We start from the raw sequence: 19,790 nt of genomic DNA, 5'->3' as shown, positions 1-19,790 counted from the left end.
TCTTCCTAGGGAAATTTAAAATTTGTAGTTGGTTAAAAAAGTAAATTTAAAATAAAATATAACCTATATTTGAATAAAAACATTTACAGATGTTATTTATTATTAATAAATTTCAAAAACATGCATTGTTTAAAGGTGCATATTCACCAGCCAACTGATATTATTTCGCCTGGTTATATTTAGTTTTATAGTTGCCAGTCTGTTATTTAAAACAAGTGTTATTCTGGGATTTGCGAGTGTCTTTTATTTTGTTCAAATATAAATAACAAAACTATAGAATAGGATACGGTTTGGTCGCTATTATGTGACATTTTTATTACTTGACATTTTCATGTCACTCAATCATTGCAATTATGGATGATAATGAAGAAGAAATTGGAAGATTGAGCACCACAATGGATAAGGACGAAAATATTCAAGTATGTACCTTAGCGCACATAATATTTTATTGGTTTTAACCTAATATTTTAGGTGGCATTCTTAAAAGTAAATGGGAAATCATACCCAGTTTTTGAGGGTTTAAATTTAATTGGACGAAGCCCTCATATTCATATAAACATTCCTCGAATGGTTTGCATAGTTATTGAATTTTGTTTTACAAATAAATACACTTAAATGTTACTTCAGGAGGTGAGCAAGCAGCATGCTGTGCTGACAATCATTAAAGGCGGAAAACATTATATAAGCGATTTGAAATCCACAAATGGAACTAAATGCGACAAAGTCAATCTTCGACCATATTCTCTGTATGAAGTATACCATAATGTTGTAATTGAGTTTGGTGATCTAACAGCCAAATATGAAATTGTATGTAAATATTTAATGAAAGTATTTTTTTTACCAGTTTATGTTATAGATTGATCAGATTGGACCTACAAGTCTGATGAAACATAAGGTTGGCCAAATAACCCAGAGTCAATCTGAAAGCTTCTATCAAGCTTCCACACAAAACATTTCAAACAAAGTTACATCTTCACCTATACATGAGTCTACCATGGAAAACATTCATGAGGTAATTAAAATAAGATATATGGGACAAAGATTTTTTGTTTTTACCCAAACTGACCTTAATTTTACATACATAATGATCATATTTATAATGAAATATTAAAAATTTAGGTAGCAACTCAGATACTGGATGTTGGAAATATGTCTAATATTGATAATTCTGTGAAATCAAGATTAACTATTAATGAAATAGATGAAACAATCTATAATAATACCCTACGGAATTCAATGGGTGTCTCTGCAGTTATGAATGATAGTGACAATGAGTCAATTGATCTTTTAACAGGATTAAATACCTCTGAAACACAAAACAATAATCAAGTAAATAATGGGTAAGAAAAAAATATACATTTTATTTTGGTATATTTTATAATTTTCGTTTTATTATAGCGCAAGTGAGGACAGTAATCAGTCTTCTAAGGATTCTGAAACTCGCATCAGTGAGCCTAAACAAGAATCTCCAAACACCACAATTAGTATCGAAGATTCTGAAACAGATATAGATAATGATTCTGATTCAGATGATTATATTCATACCAGCCAACTCCAGAGAAGAGTTAGTTACAGGTTTGTCCTCACATATTGATTTTATTAGTATTTTTTTTACTTTACAAATAATGAAAATATAGGGAAAAGTAATAATGTGGGGAACAAAATGCTCAAGATTTACTCCATATTTAACTTAGATTATTTTAATTCTATTATCATGTAATTGAGTGAATAAGTACAAGAAATTTGAAGATTTAATTTTAATAAACAAAATCATGACGCTCCTAGAATTGAAATAGGAATTTGTTAAAACAATTATTTAATCCAAAAAAGCAACGGCAAATCCACAAAGGAACCCAGTCAAAATTTATCTGGGGAAGTGGATCCGCCACTATGCTAAAATATACAATAAAAATATCTACTAATTATTAGGTTCAACTCTATTGATGAAGAAGACAATGAATCTCAAGTACACACCAGCCAATTAAAGAAGAGGGTACGGAATAGAATATTATCGTCCCAATCAACAACTGATGACGAAACTGATATCGAAATTAGCAATTCTCCAAAGAGACAAAAATTAGTTGAAAAACATACCGCACTTACTGACCTAGATGATTCTGACTTTATTCCAGCCACACAAGATATTCAACCTATTAACAAATCACAAAACAAGCAGAAAAGTATTTGTAAAGAGTTTATTTTAACAGAATTGGCGGAGGAGGTTCAAGAAAACTCCAATCAACATTTAAGTGGTGAGTTAGCAGAATGTTCGAAAAAAAATATTCCTATAAACACGTCTGAAAATAATACTCTAGTTACAAAATCAATAAATAACTCAAGTAAGCCTTCAAATACAATTAACACATCACAAAAGGCATCTACCTCGAAAGAATTAAATTCTGCGGAAATTGAAGAACTGTTAGGTAGTGCAAGTGGGCCTCCAAAAAAAATTAACACATCACAAAAGCCATCAACGTCGAAAGAATTAAATTCTGCGGAAATGGAAGCGTTAGCGCATGAGAGTATGCTTAGTGAATTTTCAATGGATGCATTAATTCTTTCAGCCACTGAAGATCTCCAAGAAAAAATGCAATTAGAACACAGTTTATCATCAACTGATAAAAATAAAGAAATAGTTACTTTCGCACAAACCAAAGAAGATGAATTATATAAAATGCCAACTCAAAAACTGTTGGATAATTTACATAAAACTGATAAAATACCGCCAGAGACTGATGTATCAGACCTTGATAATGCTGATGTGTTTTTACACCCAACTCAAAAATTAGGTCAGCGACGTTCACATACGACTTCAGAATCAGTAAAAGCTAAAAACTCGGAAAATCCAATATTGAATTATCAGAAGAATGAAAAAAAATTGGCTGAAAATGAAAAAACCGATAATGAAGAATTAAATCACAATGGAGAAAATTATGAGGATATATACTTAGCATGTACGCAAAAATTAATCGCAGACTCGAATGAAACTAACAATATACTCAAACCAAAAGAGATTTCTACAGAAAACTTAACAGACAATACAGATGATGAATGTATTGTTGTAATAGATAATTTATCTGACGATAGCGATGAATTACTATTAGCAACCCAAAAATTGGTGCATAAAGAGGATAATGACTTACTGGATGAGAACGTTAACAAAAATGAAGAAGAGAAGAACAATGATGATATCTTTTTTGCGTCTACCCAAAAACTAATATCAACCTTATGTAATTCGAAAAAAGAAACAGTTGAAACTAATAAGGAACCCAAACCAGAAGAAAATGTCACTGATCATCCATTAAATCCCAATGATGATGTTTATTCAGAAGAAACACAGATATTGAGTCAGCAATATGGAAATAATCATGAGAATAATTTTGCAACATGCAAACAAACACCAAATGTTTCAGAAAAAAATGTTAATTTGGATTCTAATTTGACACACAAACCAGAAAAATTATTAGAATATCCGGTTGAAGAAATCAGTGAAGATGTGTTTCTAATGGCGACTCAACCTAATTCAAATGTAATATCCAATTCTGCAGAACCTGTACTTCAAAATAATGTAACAGTTAATCAAAATAAAGAACATGAAATGTCCAAATCAACAGATGAGAAACTACGAGAAAATGTCATTGTAGACAAAGAAGATATTTATTTTATAGTGCCAAATCATAAAATGGGAGATTCAAATGAAACTGACGAAGTACAAATAAAAGAATCTTCAGTAGTTAGTGTTTCACATCACAATGCAGAATGCTTTGATGATGATGTGTATGATAAACCAACTCAACAATTGCTAGCTAGTAATATTGAGCAAGCAAAGAAAGCAGAGACTTCAGTAGGTGTGTCACAACACAATTTAAAATGTCTTGTTGAAGATGATGATGTGTTTGATATGCCAACTCAGCAATTGTCAACTAGTAATGCTAAATCAGATCCAGATACATCAAAATCAATGGAGACTTCAGTAAATACTGTACCACAACACAATGTACAATGTCTTGTTGAAGATGACGATGTGTTTGATATGCCAACTCAGCAATTGTCATCTAGTCATGCTAAATCAGATCCTAGTACACCAAAAACAATGGCAACATCAGTAAACACTATGTCACAACACAATGTACAATGTCTTGTTGAACATGATGATGTGTTTGATATGCCAACTCAGCATTTGTCAACTAGTAATGCTAAATCAGTTCCAGATACATCAAAAACAACAGACACTTCAATAGATATTGAGTTACAACACAATGTACAAGGTCTTGTTGAAGATCAAGATGTGTTTGATATGCCGACTCAGCAATTGTCAATTAGTAATGCTAAATCAGTTCCAGATACATCAAAAACAACGGAGACTTCAGTGGATATAGTATCACGACACAATGTACAATGTCTTGTTGAAGGTAATGATGTGTTTGATATGCCAACTCAGCGATTTTCATCTAATAATGATAAATCAGTTCCTGATACATCAGAAACAACAGAGAATTCAGTAGATAAGGTATTACAACACAATGTACAATATCTTGTTGAAGATGATGATGTGTTTGATATGCCAACTCAGCAATTATCAACTAATAATGCTGAATCAGTTCTATATACACCAAAGATAACAGAGTCTTTAGTAGGTACAGTATCACAGCACAATGCACAACCTCTTATTGAAAATGATGATGTGTTTAACAAACCAACTCAGCAATTGTCAATTAATAATGCTACCTTAGTTCCTGTTACTGCAAAAATAATTGAAATTGTAGATACTGTTTCACAACGCAATGAAGAGTGCCCTATAAATGATGATGATGTGTTTGATAAACCAACTCAGCAATTCACTACTAATAATACTGTATTAGTTCCGGATACAACAAATACAAGTCCAAAAAAATACTATGAAACAACTCAAAAACTAATTGCAGAATTGGATGATTTTACGCAAATGGAAGTAACTTTTCCAAGTCAAAATGTTACATTGATTCCTGATGATAAAAAGAGACCTGCAAACCCATTGTCATCTTTGATTGGTCCTGAAACTCAATTAGACACACAAAGTATAGAAGAAGGTAATTCGGAATCCAATGATTCAATTGGTAAATTTCAAGATTCATCTAGTGATTTACAACCTTCCAATAGTAGACGAAGCAAAATATCTTCCAATAAGAGAGTTAGTGATTCGTCTTCAAAAAAGAAATCGGGTAGACCTCCCAAAAGGAGAAGAACATCTAATAAAGATGGTGAAAATGAAAAGGATTCTCCTGAAAAGAAAACTAACAAATCTAGTAAATATGATAAAAATGAAGAGGATTCTTCTGAAAAATTAATGAACAGTGAAGCTCAGAGTTCCACTATTACTAATTTGCAAACGAGCAGGACAAGAAAAACCAAAAAATCTAGTAAAAGTGATGAAAATGAAAAGGATTCATCAGAAAAATTAATGAACAATGAATCTCAGAATATGAGTCTTCCCTATTTGCCAACAAGCAGGACAAGAAAAACCAAAAAATCTAGTAAAAGTGATGAAAATGAAAAGGATTCATCAGAAAAATTAATGAACAATGAATCTCAGAATATGAGTCTTCCCTATTTGCCAATGAGCAGGACAAGAAAAACCAAAAAATCTAGTAATTATGATGAAAATGAAGAGGATCCTCCTGAAAAATTAATGACCAATGAAGCTCAGAATTCAAATGTTTGTAATTTGGAAACGAGCAGAACGAGAAAAACCAGAAAATCTAGAAAAAGTGATGAAAAAGAAGAGAATTCTTCTGAAAAATTAATGAGCAGTGAAGCTCAGAATTTGAGTATTCTTACTTCGCAAAAGAGCAAAACAAGAAAAACCAAGAAATCTAGTAAAAGTGATGAAAATGAAGAGGATTCCTCTGAAAAATTAATGACTAGTGAAGCTCAGAATGTCACTCTTCTTAATTTGCAAACGAGCAAGACAAGTAAAAAACAGAAAACGGGAAAAGAAATTGAAGCTGTTGTTACAGTTAAAGTGAGGGACAGGAAATCTATGGTTACGGTGGAGGTAGAAGATTCGACAACTGAAAACGCAGAGCAAAGATTGAACAATAACCTAACTGGAAGAAGAAAGACTAATAAACGAAAGCAACCTGACTCGGAGAGCTCCTTTCAGGACCGTACAGACACATCTACGGATACTCTTGAATCCGATGTATCACGTTTATCTTCTAATAGACGAAAATCGAAAGCAACAGAGGTAAACATTCAAATGTTTATTCAATACTTGTTAAACATAATTCTATTTTATAGAAGAATTCAATTGTAAATGTAGCATTTACACACATGGACAATCCACAATTGAATTCTTTTGTGAAAACTTTGGGAGGAAATATTGTTGATTCAGTCGATGACTGTACGGTGGTTGTAACGGAAAATGTCAAGAGAACCCAAAAATTACTCACTGCCATTGGTCAAGGTAAACCTGTATGTTCTCCACAATGGATTCGAGATTCAAAAAAGAACGGGGAATTCCTAGGTAATGTACACCACATACATTTTTATTTACTGTGTTTATCAAAAATAGTGCCTATGTCAAGTTTATAAACTCTATTGTAAATTTTAGATCCATGGCAATATATTTTAAAAGATGCTGAAGCTGAGGCAAAATGGGAATTCGAATTGAAAGAATCAATTCTTAGAGCGACAAGAAGCAAATTATTTGCGAATTATGTGGTGCATATAATGTGGGATGATAGAGTGGAGGTTTTAAAAGGTGCCTTTAAAAATTAGTGAAGAAAAAATTGTAATAAAGATAAAATTTTAGCTGCTATTGGATCCTGTGGTGGTAAATGCGTTCTCAGAATGCCAACAAAAGATTGTCCAGAAAGAAATAATTATATTATTGTCTCACCCCGTGAAAATCAGAAGAAATATTTACAAGTTTTAAAAAAGAAGCCAGATGCTAAAGTTGTAGATATAGAGGCAATATTCGACGGAATACTGAGACAAGAATTGAGACTGGATAAATTCTCTATATTATAATTAAATATTTTTGTAACGTTATGTTATTACAATATATTGTAATAACAATTCAGTAAGCAGCTTTGTTGAAATAGGTTTTATACATTTACTTATTTTTTAGTAACATAACAATGTTCCATTTATTATAAAATATTTAATAAATGTATTTTACATCACTGTTGTGTATGTATATTTCTAGTTAGATTTATTCAGTTCTAAAAGAGGTGTTCTTTAGTATCAACCTGATTTTCTGAACTATATTATGTTTTATACAAATAAATACAGTTAATCTTATTATTTTATTGAATTTATAATATATATCAAATAATTAAATAAAAATATTCTTTATATGAGTTTTTAATAAAACCTTTATTTAATATTTTTCAGGTATAATATTTTTTCTACATCTGTTGAAATAGATGAAAACAAGTAGGATAAAGTAATAACATATCTCTTTTTCTCGGTTAATTTTAAATTTGCTACTACATGATATTTTATTTTTTACGTAACAAAAATAAAATGCTTATAATTTACCAGGCTTTTTACTTCAATTATATGGGGGTCTAGAATCATAAGCTTTGTATTAGGTATTAATATCAAAATGAGAAAAGGTAAAAAAAATTAAATATGAAAAATAAATTGGAAGTTGTACACATTTTTTCAGATTGTCAGGAAATAGAACGAATTCATAAAAAAGAACAATTTTTATTCTTATGATTTTCAACCTCAACTTGAAAAAATAGTTTTAAACAACCATTAACCTCATCGATTTCCAACAAAGGTTCATTATCTTTAATATGTTTTTTGAAATGGATAAATTGAATTAATAAAAATTCAGAATACCAATGGCATTATATTAGAACAAATATATTATCAAAATAAGATTTAAGAAACAATATACATACATTACAAATAAGTAATAAAATTAATACTTTCTTGGGAAAAGAATAAAACAACCTTATTTAAAATAAAGAAACGGGAAATAAATTTTAAATACCCGCTTATCAAAATAAAACATATTAAAAGTATTTTTAATCTATTTAATCTAAGAAATTCAAAATATATGGTGATTGTATATATATTTGAAATTTAAAATATTCGATTTTTTGCATTGAATACTATTTAAATTATATGTTTTAGATACATGAAGTATATTTTGAAAGTTCCTGAGCAAAAGAAATGAGTATTAATTTAAAAGAGTTTTTTCGTTATACGTTATATATAAATAAAATGTTTGCAGGTTAGATAATATTCCAATATTTAACTGAATATTGGTTAGAAAACTATGATCATTAAAATTCTAAACAAATATCTTGAGTGATATGCCAGTATTCATTTAATTTAAAAATCACTAATGTAAAACATAATTTAAATTTTAAAATTGGCGCATTTAAAGTAGATGTTAAGTTGGTTGCCTATGTGTTGGTTGCTTAGCGCCACATTACAAACAGAAATGGCACCGGTTGAGGTAAGTTTATAAAATAATTTAATTTTGACAATGGTTTGATTGGCAATTACAGGAGAATGTTATGGAAAATAAAACAATTATATTCAACGCTTCTAAGCAAGAGATATTTAAGTTGCAGGATAATTACAAAATTTTCCAAAGAAAGCTAAAAATCTATTGGCGAGTCTTGATGTGAGTTAAAAATTTTAATTAAATATTTCTTTATCTTTTAATAGATGCATTAATTATAATAATTTTCTGTTTCAGTAATAAAGAGGAGTTATCATGGCAAATTTTACAAAATTGTTCTTTGTTGATTCTTCCTGGTAGCCAAACACCTTTTGAAGAAAATGAATTAAATGCTCTAAAAACATACATAAGTAATGGTGGTAGAGTTTTAGTTTTGTTGTCCGAGAGTCATGAGAATGATACAAGTAATACAAATATATTTTTGGAAGTATATGGAATAATTCCTAATATGGGTACGTCGGACCGCCGATTTTTATTAAATATATAATAATATACAGGGTGATTCATTCATATACTGTTTATGGAGAACGGAAAAGGTATTCATTTGAAATTTTTATATTATTTTTAATTTATTTTAAACAAAATTTCATTTCTGGTTTTGCCGGAACAAATTTGGTCTACATGTCAACCAAAGACCATCCTTTAAGGAATCACTGTTAGTACTCCAAAATATATACAGAGTGTTCATTATTTATATTTAATTTTGGGTTTTTTAAATCATCAATAACTTTGTTATTTTCGATGCAAATAGAATATTAAAAAAAACTTTCGATTGGTATACAGTACTATAAAAATGGATGATACTTTTACATTTATGGTTAAATCTCTGTCAATATTAATTTTATATATATGAAATATTTATAAAAATCGAAAAAATTTTCAATATTCAATTTAATAATGATAAAACATACATAGTGTTCCATTGAAAAAATAAAATTATTGTTGGTATCTTTTAAATTGTTCAAAATTAAACGTCAATAACGAACACCCTGTAAAGAATTTAAGAGTACTGATAATGGGTGCTTATATATCCTTGGCTAACGTGTACCCCAAAATTGTAATTTCGAAATTGGTTATTTTACTAATATGTTAGTTAGATAATATATTAAAATGTTTGGAAAAAAATTAATAACTAAAAACTATTGTGTTTAGGTATAGGATAAGCCATTTTTTGCAATTGAAAGTAGAATTTAAAAATTTAAAAATATACAGGATATTCCGTTATAAACAACAAAGTTGATGTAACTTCCGACGAAACCGGAAATTAAATTTTGTTCAAAATATATTAGAATAGTAGTTTAGATCAAGTTCTAATTGCTTTAAAAATTTCACATCAATATTTTTTTTCATTCTCCATAAACTTCTAAATAATAAAAAACACCCTGCATAATTTTGTGTTATTTAATTAATTTTATGATACTTTTAATTATGAACTCTTAAAATTATGTATTTATATACAATATATAATAAATAATAATAGAATTATAAAATAAACTTTTGAAATTGAATTGAAAGGTGTTTCATAATACAAACAATAAGACACATGATTTTTTTCAAATTTATTTTGTAGATTCTTTAATACGTACTCACTATTATAAGTATTTCCATCCGAAGGAGTGTTTTCTGGGTGACAGCAATATCAATTCGACTTTGTTAAAAGACAATACCAATTTGGACTTGGTTTATCCCTTTGGTTGCACTTTAAGTGTGAGTAAACCCTCAGTAGTCGCATTTACCAGTGGATCAGCTACATTTCCTGTAGACAGACCTCTGGGTGCATTATATTATGATGAAAGCGCAGGTAAGACACTTTCGCCACTTTTATTTTATTAGATGTCTTTATTATAACTTATTTTCAGGTGGCAGATTGGCAGCAATTGGTTCGGGACACATGTTCGCTGACAAATATATAGACCAAGAAAGTAACGATAAATTCAGGGAACTGATATTCGATTTTTTGACTGGAGATACAAGTATTAAATTCGCCCCTTCGGATCACGATGATATAGACGTAAGATAAATCCGATTGAATAAGGTGGTAATAAAAACTCAAATTTTTGATAGATTTTAGATTATCATGTAGTACCAGAGACGGGTCATCTTGCTGAAAAGCCTAAAATTTGTCTCACAGACGCAATTAGTAACACCACGTTAGTTGATTACACCAAACTGTTTGACCATAAAATGTACTCTATGAATACTAATTATGGTAAGTTGAATATTTTCAATGAATTTTAAATAAAAAATACAATTTGTTGTCTTTAAGTTATTATTAAATAGTCGTCCGATTAATATTAATATTCGTTATTATTTTTGTATATGTAATGCTTGAGAATTGCTATTTTCTAAATTTTACATTAATTCTTATAATGAATGAATTTAATAACTTGAGGTCCACAACGTTTTTACGAAGTTATGGCAATTTATATCTTGACATCAAATACGGTTTAAGAAAACTTTGACCGATAAAATAGTATAGAAATATTATGTCAATACAAATCCGGATCAATTTAGCAGCAAAGTGCAAAAAGCGTAATACGTCTGTCGATTATCTGGCAGCAATGTGAACGCGTAAGCCGGTAATGCTTGAATGTTTGTTTTGCTTTTACAGTGCCCGAGGCCCTGAAACTCTATACCGATTTGAGGGTGAAACACCAGCCCCTAAAGATTATCACGCCCAAGTTTGAGGCCCCTCTCCCACCTCTACAGGCTGCGGTAAATCATTTTTTTTTTCTTCGCCCGTTTTATTTTTAATGATTGTTATGCGGATTTCTTATGTTTATAGGTGTTTCCACCAGCATTTAGAGAGCTACCACCTCCTCCATTGGAACTGTTTGATCTAGACGATGCTTTTAGTTCCGTGTTTTCGAAACTCGCACAGTTCACGAATAAGTACTTGCAACAAGGGCAGGGTAAAGATGATTATACCGAGAAGGATTTGTCTTTTTATATTACGGAGTGCGCGAAGATTGTCAATGTGGACGAAGATTTTAAAGAATGCAAGGACGTTCTGTTCGAAATCGGCTCTCAGATTGCCAAATTCAAAAGCATCGATACCATTAAATAGGAGTATGGTGTATAGTTTTGTAGAAGGTTTAATACAGTTTATTTTAATATATCCAGTTTGTATCATTCCCCTGAATCCCTTCGTTTTGTAAAATGTTACATATTCATCGAGTATAACAATAAAAATAAATTTATAAAATATTTTTAAGTTAGGAGGTTTAATATCCTGTCCTAAGAACATTTGGCATATTTTTAATTATATTCTTCTTGTCATATTTCTAAAATAATAGTGGTAACATACAAAATAAAATTCTATAATTTCAGTTTGGTTGAACTCAATAAACTTAGTATTAGAATTAGTTTTTTTCGTCTATTTTTTACAATTTATATCTTTTTTACACAGACTGTAATAAAATCCATTAAACGGAAAGAAGAATTCGCTCTGAAAATATTTTATTCAAATTATCGAAACATTCCTATTTTTCCAAGTTCGAGTTTGGAGTAAAATTTACACATAATTCTCATTCTTGACTTTATAAGTTTCATTTGACTTATTGGTGCTAAAATGGCAATAAAGGCAAGGTATTCAATTTTTCTTTTTTGTCTAATAACAAAAGTCTATAATCCCAGTATTATCTTATAGAGGGAGGTGGCCATATTACTATTTATGTCTATTTAAAATATTTTGTTTTATATATTTTGTTTGTAATAATAATACTTCATTCTTTCTACAATGATTTATTTTGTACTTAAATCAAAATAATTTCTACAAAAATTGAATCTAAAAATAAATGCAATGCAATTTAGCTGAAACAGATCACATTTAAAAAATATACAGTAGTGATCATAATTATAGGTACCTATAATATCTATTGTTTTTTCTGTTATTATTGTGTCCACTATGCAACTAATCAATCTACAATAATTTTATTCTTTAAAAAATTGTGTACTTTTTTTCTCAATGAAGAAAATTATAGCAATTTTTTATTTCTTGGTCTTTCATTGCTCTCTGTTAATTTAAATCCATTATTTACTAGCGGTCTTTTGCTTATTATAATTATTTAATAATTGGTCGAACCGAAACTGTAAAAAAAAAATATAATTCAGCGTTAACAAGACCTAGAGAAATAAGACGAGATGTCAATCGTTTACCGCATTATTAAACAATTTAGAGAAACTGGTCAAGTGGTAGATACGAAAAAATTCGTTCGAAAAACTTGAAAGAAAATCGATAACTGGATAATTCGAATATTAAAAAACAATCCAGTCTTATCGTCAAAGAAAGTTAAAGCTAACCTAGAGGAAATGGGACATGCAGAAATTAGTTCAAGGACTGTGAGAAGTTGGTTAGTGGATGAGGGTTCCCTTGATTCCAAATCTGCAAGAAAAACCTGATTGCTACCAAAAATATCAAAATTTAATTTTGAGTTGCTTAGGATGACATTCCGTAGATCACAGAATAGTGGATACGAGCAGTTTTTTAGTGATGATACATTACAATATATAACATTGTAAGTTATGTTGAATTAAATAACACAGATTTAATTATTAAAAATCTATATAAAAAATAATGTTGCTATATTTAGGTTCAGCTCAATTCAAAAATTAAAAAATATTTATCAAATAATTTATTAATTAATTACAATTTATTTATGAGTTATTCATTAAAATAATATAATGTTGTCTCCGTGGTTTTTAAGATGTGTGACACAAAATGTAAAAAAAGTGTATAGACAAAATTTGAATCAAATGTTTTTATGAAATATCTTACAAAATATTTAATATTATATTTTGTGTTATAATATTTAGTCCAGTATCCCTTATTGGCTATAACATTTATTTTTGCACTGACGAGATTAGATTGGAAATTATTCCCTCGTCTATATCGTTCCAAACATTTTTGATTTGATCAAACAAATTTGCTTTATATGTGATGCGATTTGTCCTAATCTTTTTATCCGCAATCTCCCACTAGTTTTCAGTTGGATTAAAATCGGCAGTTTGGCCCACCTTAAGACATTGATTTTTTGTTGAACAAACCATTCTTTAACAAATTTGGCAGTGTTTGAGATTATTGTCATGCTGAAATATAAATTTTAGCGGCCTTTCCTATTTATAATAATCTGTCACTTCCAAATATATTAAAATTTGTTCGTCTGAAAAAATCCTTTTTTCTAATCCCTTGCTGTCCAGTTTCGATGTCTATGAGCGAAAAGAAGTCTTGATTCTTTTTTGAAAGACTTTTTTTGCTGGATGTCCTGGCAGTCCTGCCTCCACTAACAGCTGAATTGTCCTCGTACAAATTGTGTTATTTCTTGAATCTCTTAAAATCTGAGTTGCGGTCATCCTCGGACTATTTGTAATAAGCATTTTTATGTGACGATCTAATGCTCTGGAGGTTTTTCAATTTCTCCCACCTCGTTTTCGATTCTCCACACTTCCATGAAGTCGAAATATTTTAATTGTTTTTGATGCCACTTGTTTTGATACAAGAAACTGTTCGCTTATAACTTTTTTCCTGACAAATGTTAACCACGAGGCGTTGTTCTTAATGTAAACACAATATTCATGTATAAAAGATATAAATGCAACGGAAAAACACTCGAGTCTCCTTAATTTTGTCGCGTACTTTTTTTTTGTTTTTTAGAAATAATTGAATAAAGATGTTTATCTCCTACTGAACGTGAAAAATGTGTAGAGCATAAATGAAATGAGGGAAATATAGTAGCGGACATAAATATATGTTTTAAATTTAGTTTTTAAACATTTTATTTAATATTTAAGATAGTCGCTCTAATTTTGTCCGACACTGTACCTGGGGGTTTATTAAAATAAGAAAATAAATTTTAATTCATTTGTGAAACGATAGCTTTTTTTATTTAATTTGTGACTTTCCTAAAAGGAGAAAAAGTTAATTTCATACCGAGACAAGTTAGACAAACGTGAAAATATCCGGAGGCCGGCCCTGCGGCTCGGCGGTCGCTACCGCATTTCGCCTGTCGTCACGGTCACCCGTAAGATCCCCGGAGATCACACAAATCGCGCCGCTAATTACGTGCCGTTTCGTTCCTGTCCCCCCTCGCCCTGCGACGCCGCCGCGCACGAGATTGCCGGACCCGGTCCGAGGCGACCGATCGCGTTATTATTGCCCTCCCGTCATTTACCTACGTGTCATCATCATTACCGAGACGGCGAGTCCGCGGATGTGCGTTTAATGACTCGACGGCGGACACGTAATAATTGAGGAAGCGGCCCGACTCGGGTCCGAGCCACTTGAACGGGGAATAAATAATAATTAAGCGGTTGGGCGCGGTTTAAGGGGCGATAAATTGGAGGATATCTGGAAAATTAGACCGCACCACGTGATTTATCGGCGACTCTATGGGGATGGGAATTATTTCATGGGGCCTTTGTCCACTTTATTTTTATCATTGTTTATCTATTGCTGCAACATTACCAAATTGTTTAATTGACCAACAATTTTTTTGGACAAATGTATATTTGACAAAGAAAAACACAAACAGATTTCAACTAATTTTAACAAAACTATTTGTTTAAACAGTTTTAAATCAAATATTCGAATACATTTTAATAAAACTGTTTTATATTTAATTCCAAATAAATATACTTTTTTCAATATGATAAACAATTACTGCATAATGTACATAATAAATTACACTCAACATTTTATTACATTCATTCATTTAAATTACATTAAAAAGTATGATCATGCTTAAACTAAATTTAGACTTAAATTTTTTATTATATATATTTGCGTTAAAAGCGCACAAATTAAATTAGATATATATATTTATATTATAATGATTTCAAACACTTTAAAAAAGTATGTGTATGTCATGCCAGTCAGATGTGCATCGGATTTAACATGTAATTATAATATAATATATATAATTAAAGTAGCATATTAATAATATGAATTTAGTTAAATACAATTATTGGCATATTAAAATAAAAATATTAATTTATCCATTTTATTTTTATCACTGTTTACAAATTATTATAACATTTTTAAATTGTTTAATTACATAACGTTTCTTTAGACACGTATTTTTTAACAACAAATAATATTTATGGAATAATATGTTTTAATTCCAATATTTGAATATATTTTAAAAAAAATATTTTATAATTTATTTCTTCTGATATCTCCCCTATTTAAATATTATTTATTAAACAATCACAGTGTCTTCGTCAATAATTTATTTGAAAATTTTATTATCTTCATGTATTTATTAAAATTATTTATTAGATGGACAAATATCAACCAAATTTAAACTTAAATAAAAAAATATCACAGTTTTGTTTACTTTGTAAATACACAAAATAAATCAGAAATTTATGTATTGACATGATTTTAAAAACGTATTTGTATCTGTTACACCGATCAGATGTAAATGTACATTTATGATTGTATATAATTAAAATAGTAACTTGAAGACGTGTATTTAGATAAATACAACTATTAACATATTAAAATAAAATATTGCTATGTCCGAGAGCTTTGTCTACTTTTTTACAAAAATCTATATTACATAAAAAAAAATCAAATATATTAACTATAAAAATTACACCGAACAATTTTAAAATAATTTTTCAAATACATTTCAATAAAACTATTTTTTATATAATATATAAAAATTGTCGTGTCTTCATCTAGAGAAAATTTGAAAATTTATACTCAAAATTATATTATTTGTAATATTTACTAATACTTGACCTAAATTTGCATGACCTAACCTATTTGAATTGGATGCCTGTACCTGTAATGTTTATTGTTCTTTCTGTTATGGTTGTTTCTACTCTGCAACTGAAATTAAAACCAACCTGGAGGAAATGGAACTTGTTGAAATTGGTTCCAGAATTGTGAGAAGATAGTGGATGGGAGGATTTCTCTAGACGTCAATCCTATGGTAAATATGAGGGATGACGTTTATAAGCTAATTCAACATAAACATTTTACAAATTTAAATTAATTAATTAACAGCAATTCAAGAAACTTGTCGTATAATCGGAAAATGATCGAGCCGGACTCGGAGATTGGCCAAAATTATAAATCAAAAAGAATATTATACAAAGTGTATACAAACACATATTTAATCATTAAAAATCCCTTCCCAATGTTAATGTTACTACATTTATGTATGTTAAAAAAATATGCATGCACCATTTTATAGAATAAGATATACTATAATTTTAAAATACTGAATAGATAAACAATAGTAAATTAATATTATTTTAACAAGTTACAGTAAATAAAAGAGTTTTGACTAAAACATTTAACATTTTAAAAAGTTGCTTTAATAATGACGACTGCTTTATGTTAAAATATATAACTTATATTTTATTTGAAAATATTCAAAATAAATTAGAAATATAAATTTTATATATAATTTTATATATTTTATAAATAAAATAAATAATATTAAAGTATTTAAATCTGTTATAGTAATCAGATAGATATGTATGTAATTAGTTAAATATAACGCAGGAATATTAAAACAAAGTGCTTATTGTTTTAAAAGTTTTATGGTAAGCACATTATCAGGCAACAATTGCTATTCATTTAAACAACAAATATTCAAAACATAAAAACAAAAAGAAAGAATAAAAAATATGAACTATTTCTATGGTATCTGCATTAGGGTGGGCCAAAAAAATCGAATATATTTGTTTTAACTTGGGACACTAAAAAATTGGTACCTAGGTGCTTTTAAAAAATGTTCTCCAAAGATGAACTCTTAATTTTAATAGGAATATCTTCCTCAACTCAGTTTTTCATTTTTTCTTCTGTCCCATATGGCAAAATCCATAAAAAAAATTCGTACAAAAAATTTCTATTGTAATTTTTTATAGGATGTCGTTTAGTCACAGTTTGAAGAATTTAACAAACATTTCTTTTTTACTTATAAATTTCATAACTCGTGGATCAGTAAATATTGTAAAATGCCCAATACAAAGATATATGTTTTGCATTTTGTAATATCTTTGGACAGTATTTTTTAAAGTCGGTATTTTCAGTGTCGGAAGTTAAAAAAATAGTCGATTTTTTTATCCCACCCTAATCTACATACATGTTAAAATAAATTCTGGTTGTTATTGTTATATACGCAAATTGTAAGAGTATTTTAAATTTTAAACGGATACTTTTTGCGGCCGGGAAAATATTTATAAAAGTATGACGGAAAGCAACTCATTGCGGTCCTGCACACGAGTAACATCTGTGCAATTGATGGGGGCCGACGTGATTAACACCCCCGAACATTAGAAATCCCTTCAAATATACCATTACAAAATTAATACGGGCTGAATAGAAAATAAATGAATCGTCGCCCACGATCCGATTAATACCACTAAAAGTGCGGAAAGTCTCTCCATTAATTTATGTCCCAACTGATTGACGTGCATATTTATTAATTTAAACGTTTCAGCTTGTTCCTGCGATAACTTTCTGACGGTTCGGGACAGTGGCCGATTATTATTTAATGATTTTCGAGCTGAACAATCCAAAGTTAAAACTATTTGGTGGTGGTGCAATACGATCTCTTGAATAATTAAAATTTTCATGCACGTAAATTTTAACGACAGTTGCATTCATTTGTAGTCTAACGAGGCACAGAGGATACTAATAACACCGATGTTTCCATTAGCCAGTAACGAGGACACAAAAATGGCCAAGTAACTAATTAACTACGGCATGACAGAACACGTTTTTTAAATCATCATTAACACACACACATTGCTCTCTACGTTTGGCTTGTACTTTTTTTTAATAAAAAAAATATCACCCGCGATTTATTTAATTTAGAACAATAAGACGCACCGAAAGTTTGGGCGCTAGGAAATGGAATATGCATGATACAAATTGATTTCTTGCGGCATTGTTCAGTTTGGCTCTTGCCTGACGATCGGCGCGCACCACATAATCAATGACCGGATGACCGGACTCCGCAACAGCCAACATTAATTTACCGAAACTAGTCCTTTCCGGCCCCAACGTCTCTAATCGTCGCTCTTGGATACCGGCCACTGAATCCTCCTTTCCGTCCCACACAAAAGAACAACGCCGATTCGTTGTCGAGAACTATATCAAACGGAACTTCGTTTTTTGTTTCGAGTTTTGGGCTATTAATCGACAGCACCATAAATATTCAATAAAAGTGGAACGTGTTCAGTTGATTATACTTCCCGCTCTAATGGGATATACGTATGTACTAACGAATAAGTGGCTGAGAACATAATCCCATGAATTCGCCTTCCGCCAGTGAAAACTCGTTTCCAGTTTTCTCGGGGGTTAAAACCGTCGCCCAAGACAGACGTCTGCTGTTTACGATCATAACCGGTTTTAGGACGAAAACAGAAATGCAAATGGAAGGGGGCGCTGCAAGTGTAAAGGACATAAGGGGGTGGTGTCTGTCTGTGTCCGTTCGTTTAAATAATTCACGGAGAAAATGCTTTTCGGTTCACTTAAAAATTATCACACGACACTCTAATAAATACTGAATTACCATCATGTATATTAACTGGTGACGGCAATATAGCTGGTAAATAAAATTTTGGTGATTTATCCAAATATTTTCTAGGTATTTACCAAAAAATTGGGAAGATTTTATTTTAATGTAGTATAACATAATCATCATAAGTGAATATATATTATTTATTATTACATTACAAATAATATTTTACTATAAAAAATATGCAGGGTGATTTACCTAACTTATTCAACTTGACTTGAACTACGTTTCTAATTTATTTTAAATAAAATTTCATTTCTGCTTTGACCAGAAATGACAACTATTATTTTTACTGGAAAACCCTGAATTTTTACATTTTTAAATTCTATATGTAATACCGAATAAAATGGTTGTATCATGTCCTAAATCTAAAATCAGTTTTTTTTTACTTTTTGACAGATCGATGGTGTAATTAAATATCTGGAAAGTCTTCAGTTTTGAGGTTGGAAAGTTAATTTTTGGCGTATATGATAATTAAAGACCATCCTATAAGGAACAATTATTATTACTCCCATATTTATACAGGATGTTCCTTATTATTATATTATACGTTTAATTTTGTTCATCTTGGAATACCAATAATTTTGTTATTTTCAATGAACACCATGTATATTTTATTATAATTTAATTGAATATTAAAAATACAGTTATTTACAATTAAAATATATAAAATATAATTTTGTTCAAAATGAATCAAAAAAAGTAGTTCAAGTCGACTTAAGCTTAAGAGATATTTTGTTTAGAGCATTAATTTGTCAAAATTTTTGAAAAAAGAAAAATTAATA

At 29.6% G+C, this 19,790-nt stretch overlaps 2 protein-coding genes across 4 annotated transcripts; both read left to right on the top strand.

The window, feature by feature from the left end:
• The first annotated feature begins 28 nt into the window (after nucleotides 1-28).
• LOC109595610 (mediator of DNA damage checkpoint protein 1) lies at nucleotides 29-7,284 on the top strand. Of its 3 annotated transcripts, XM_049970807.1 has the most exons (11): nucleotides 38-419; nucleotides 472-570; nucleotides 628-807; nucleotides 857-1,012; nucleotides 1,120-1,340; nucleotides 1,399-1,575; nucleotides 1,930-2,252; nucleotides 2,316-6,226; nucleotides 6,280-6,505; nucleotides 6,593-6,742; nucleotides 6,794-7,284. In XM_049970807.1, exons 1-11 carry the CDS (start codon nucleotides 354-356, stop codon nucleotides 7,009-7,011), a joined length of 5,727 nt encoding a protein of 1,908 aa, XP_049826764.1. In that variant the 5' UTR covers nucleotides 38-353; the 3' UTR covers nucleotides 7,012-7,284. The 3 variants fall into 3 exon arrangements, with proteins under 3 accessions (XP_049826763.1, XP_049826764.1, XP_049826762.1); XM_049970806.1 differs by having other exon boundaries at nucleotides 29-419; nucleotides 1,930-6,226; nucleotides 6,283-6,505; XM_049970805.1 differs by having other exon boundaries at nucleotides 1,930-6,226.
• Nucleotides 7,285-8,502: 1,218 nt separating this feature from the next.
• LOC109595594 (intraflagellar transport protein 52 homolog) lies at nucleotides 8,503-11,585 on the top strand. Its single transcript, XM_020010985.2, has 7 exons — nucleotides 8,503-8,629; nucleotides 8,705-8,919; nucleotides 10,038-10,268; nucleotides 10,327-10,478; nucleotides 10,532-10,676; nucleotides 11,079-11,182; nucleotides 11,253-11,585. The coding sequence occupies exons 1-7, from the start codon at nucleotides 8,520-8,522 to the stop codon at nucleotides 11,532-11,534; spliced, it is 1,239 nt and encodes a 412-aa protein (XP_019866544.1). The 5' UTR covers nucleotides 8,503-8,519; the 3' UTR covers nucleotides 11,535-11,585.
• Nucleotides 11,586-19,790: the final 8,205 nt, after the last annotated feature.

Source organism: Aethina tumida, chromosome 1 (assembly GCF_024364675.1).
Source record: "Aethina tumida isolate Nest 87 chromosome 1, icAetTumi1.1, whole genome shotgun sequence".
Taxonomy (NCBI): domain Eukaryota; kingdom Metazoa; phylum Arthropoda; class Insecta; order Coleoptera; family Nitidulidae; genus Aethina; species Aethina tumida.
The sequence above is the reverse complement of the archived record's forward strand: the minus strand, read 5'-3'. Positions and strand labels throughout refer to the sequence as shown.

Bases quoted from the DNA above. Each gene is read 5' to 3' on its own strand.
- LOC109595610 (XM_049970805.1), top strand. From the start codon at position 354: ATGGATGATAATGAAGAAGAAATTGGAAGATTGAGCACCACAATGGAT. The intron at 571-627 runs GTTTGCATAGTT...ATGTTACTTCAG, and splicing joins ATATAAACATTCCTCGAATG to GAGGTGAGCAAGCAGCATGC. The intron at 1,576-1,929 runs GTTTGTCCTCAC...ACTAATTATTAG, and splicing joins CAGAGAAGAGTTAGTTACAG to GTTCAACTCTATTGATGAAG.
- LOC109595594 (XM_020010985.2), top strand. From the start codon at position 8,520: ATGGAAAATAAAACAATTATATTCAACGCTTCTAAGCAAGAGATATTT. The intron at 8,630-8,704 runs GTGAGTTAAAAA...TTTCTGTTTCAG, and splicing joins ATCTATTGGCGAGTCTTGAT to TAATAAAGAGGAGTTATCAT. The intron at 11,183-11,252 runs GTAAATCATTTT...TTATGTTTATAG, and splicing joins TCCCACCTCTACAGGCTGCG to GTGTTTCCACCAGCATTTAG.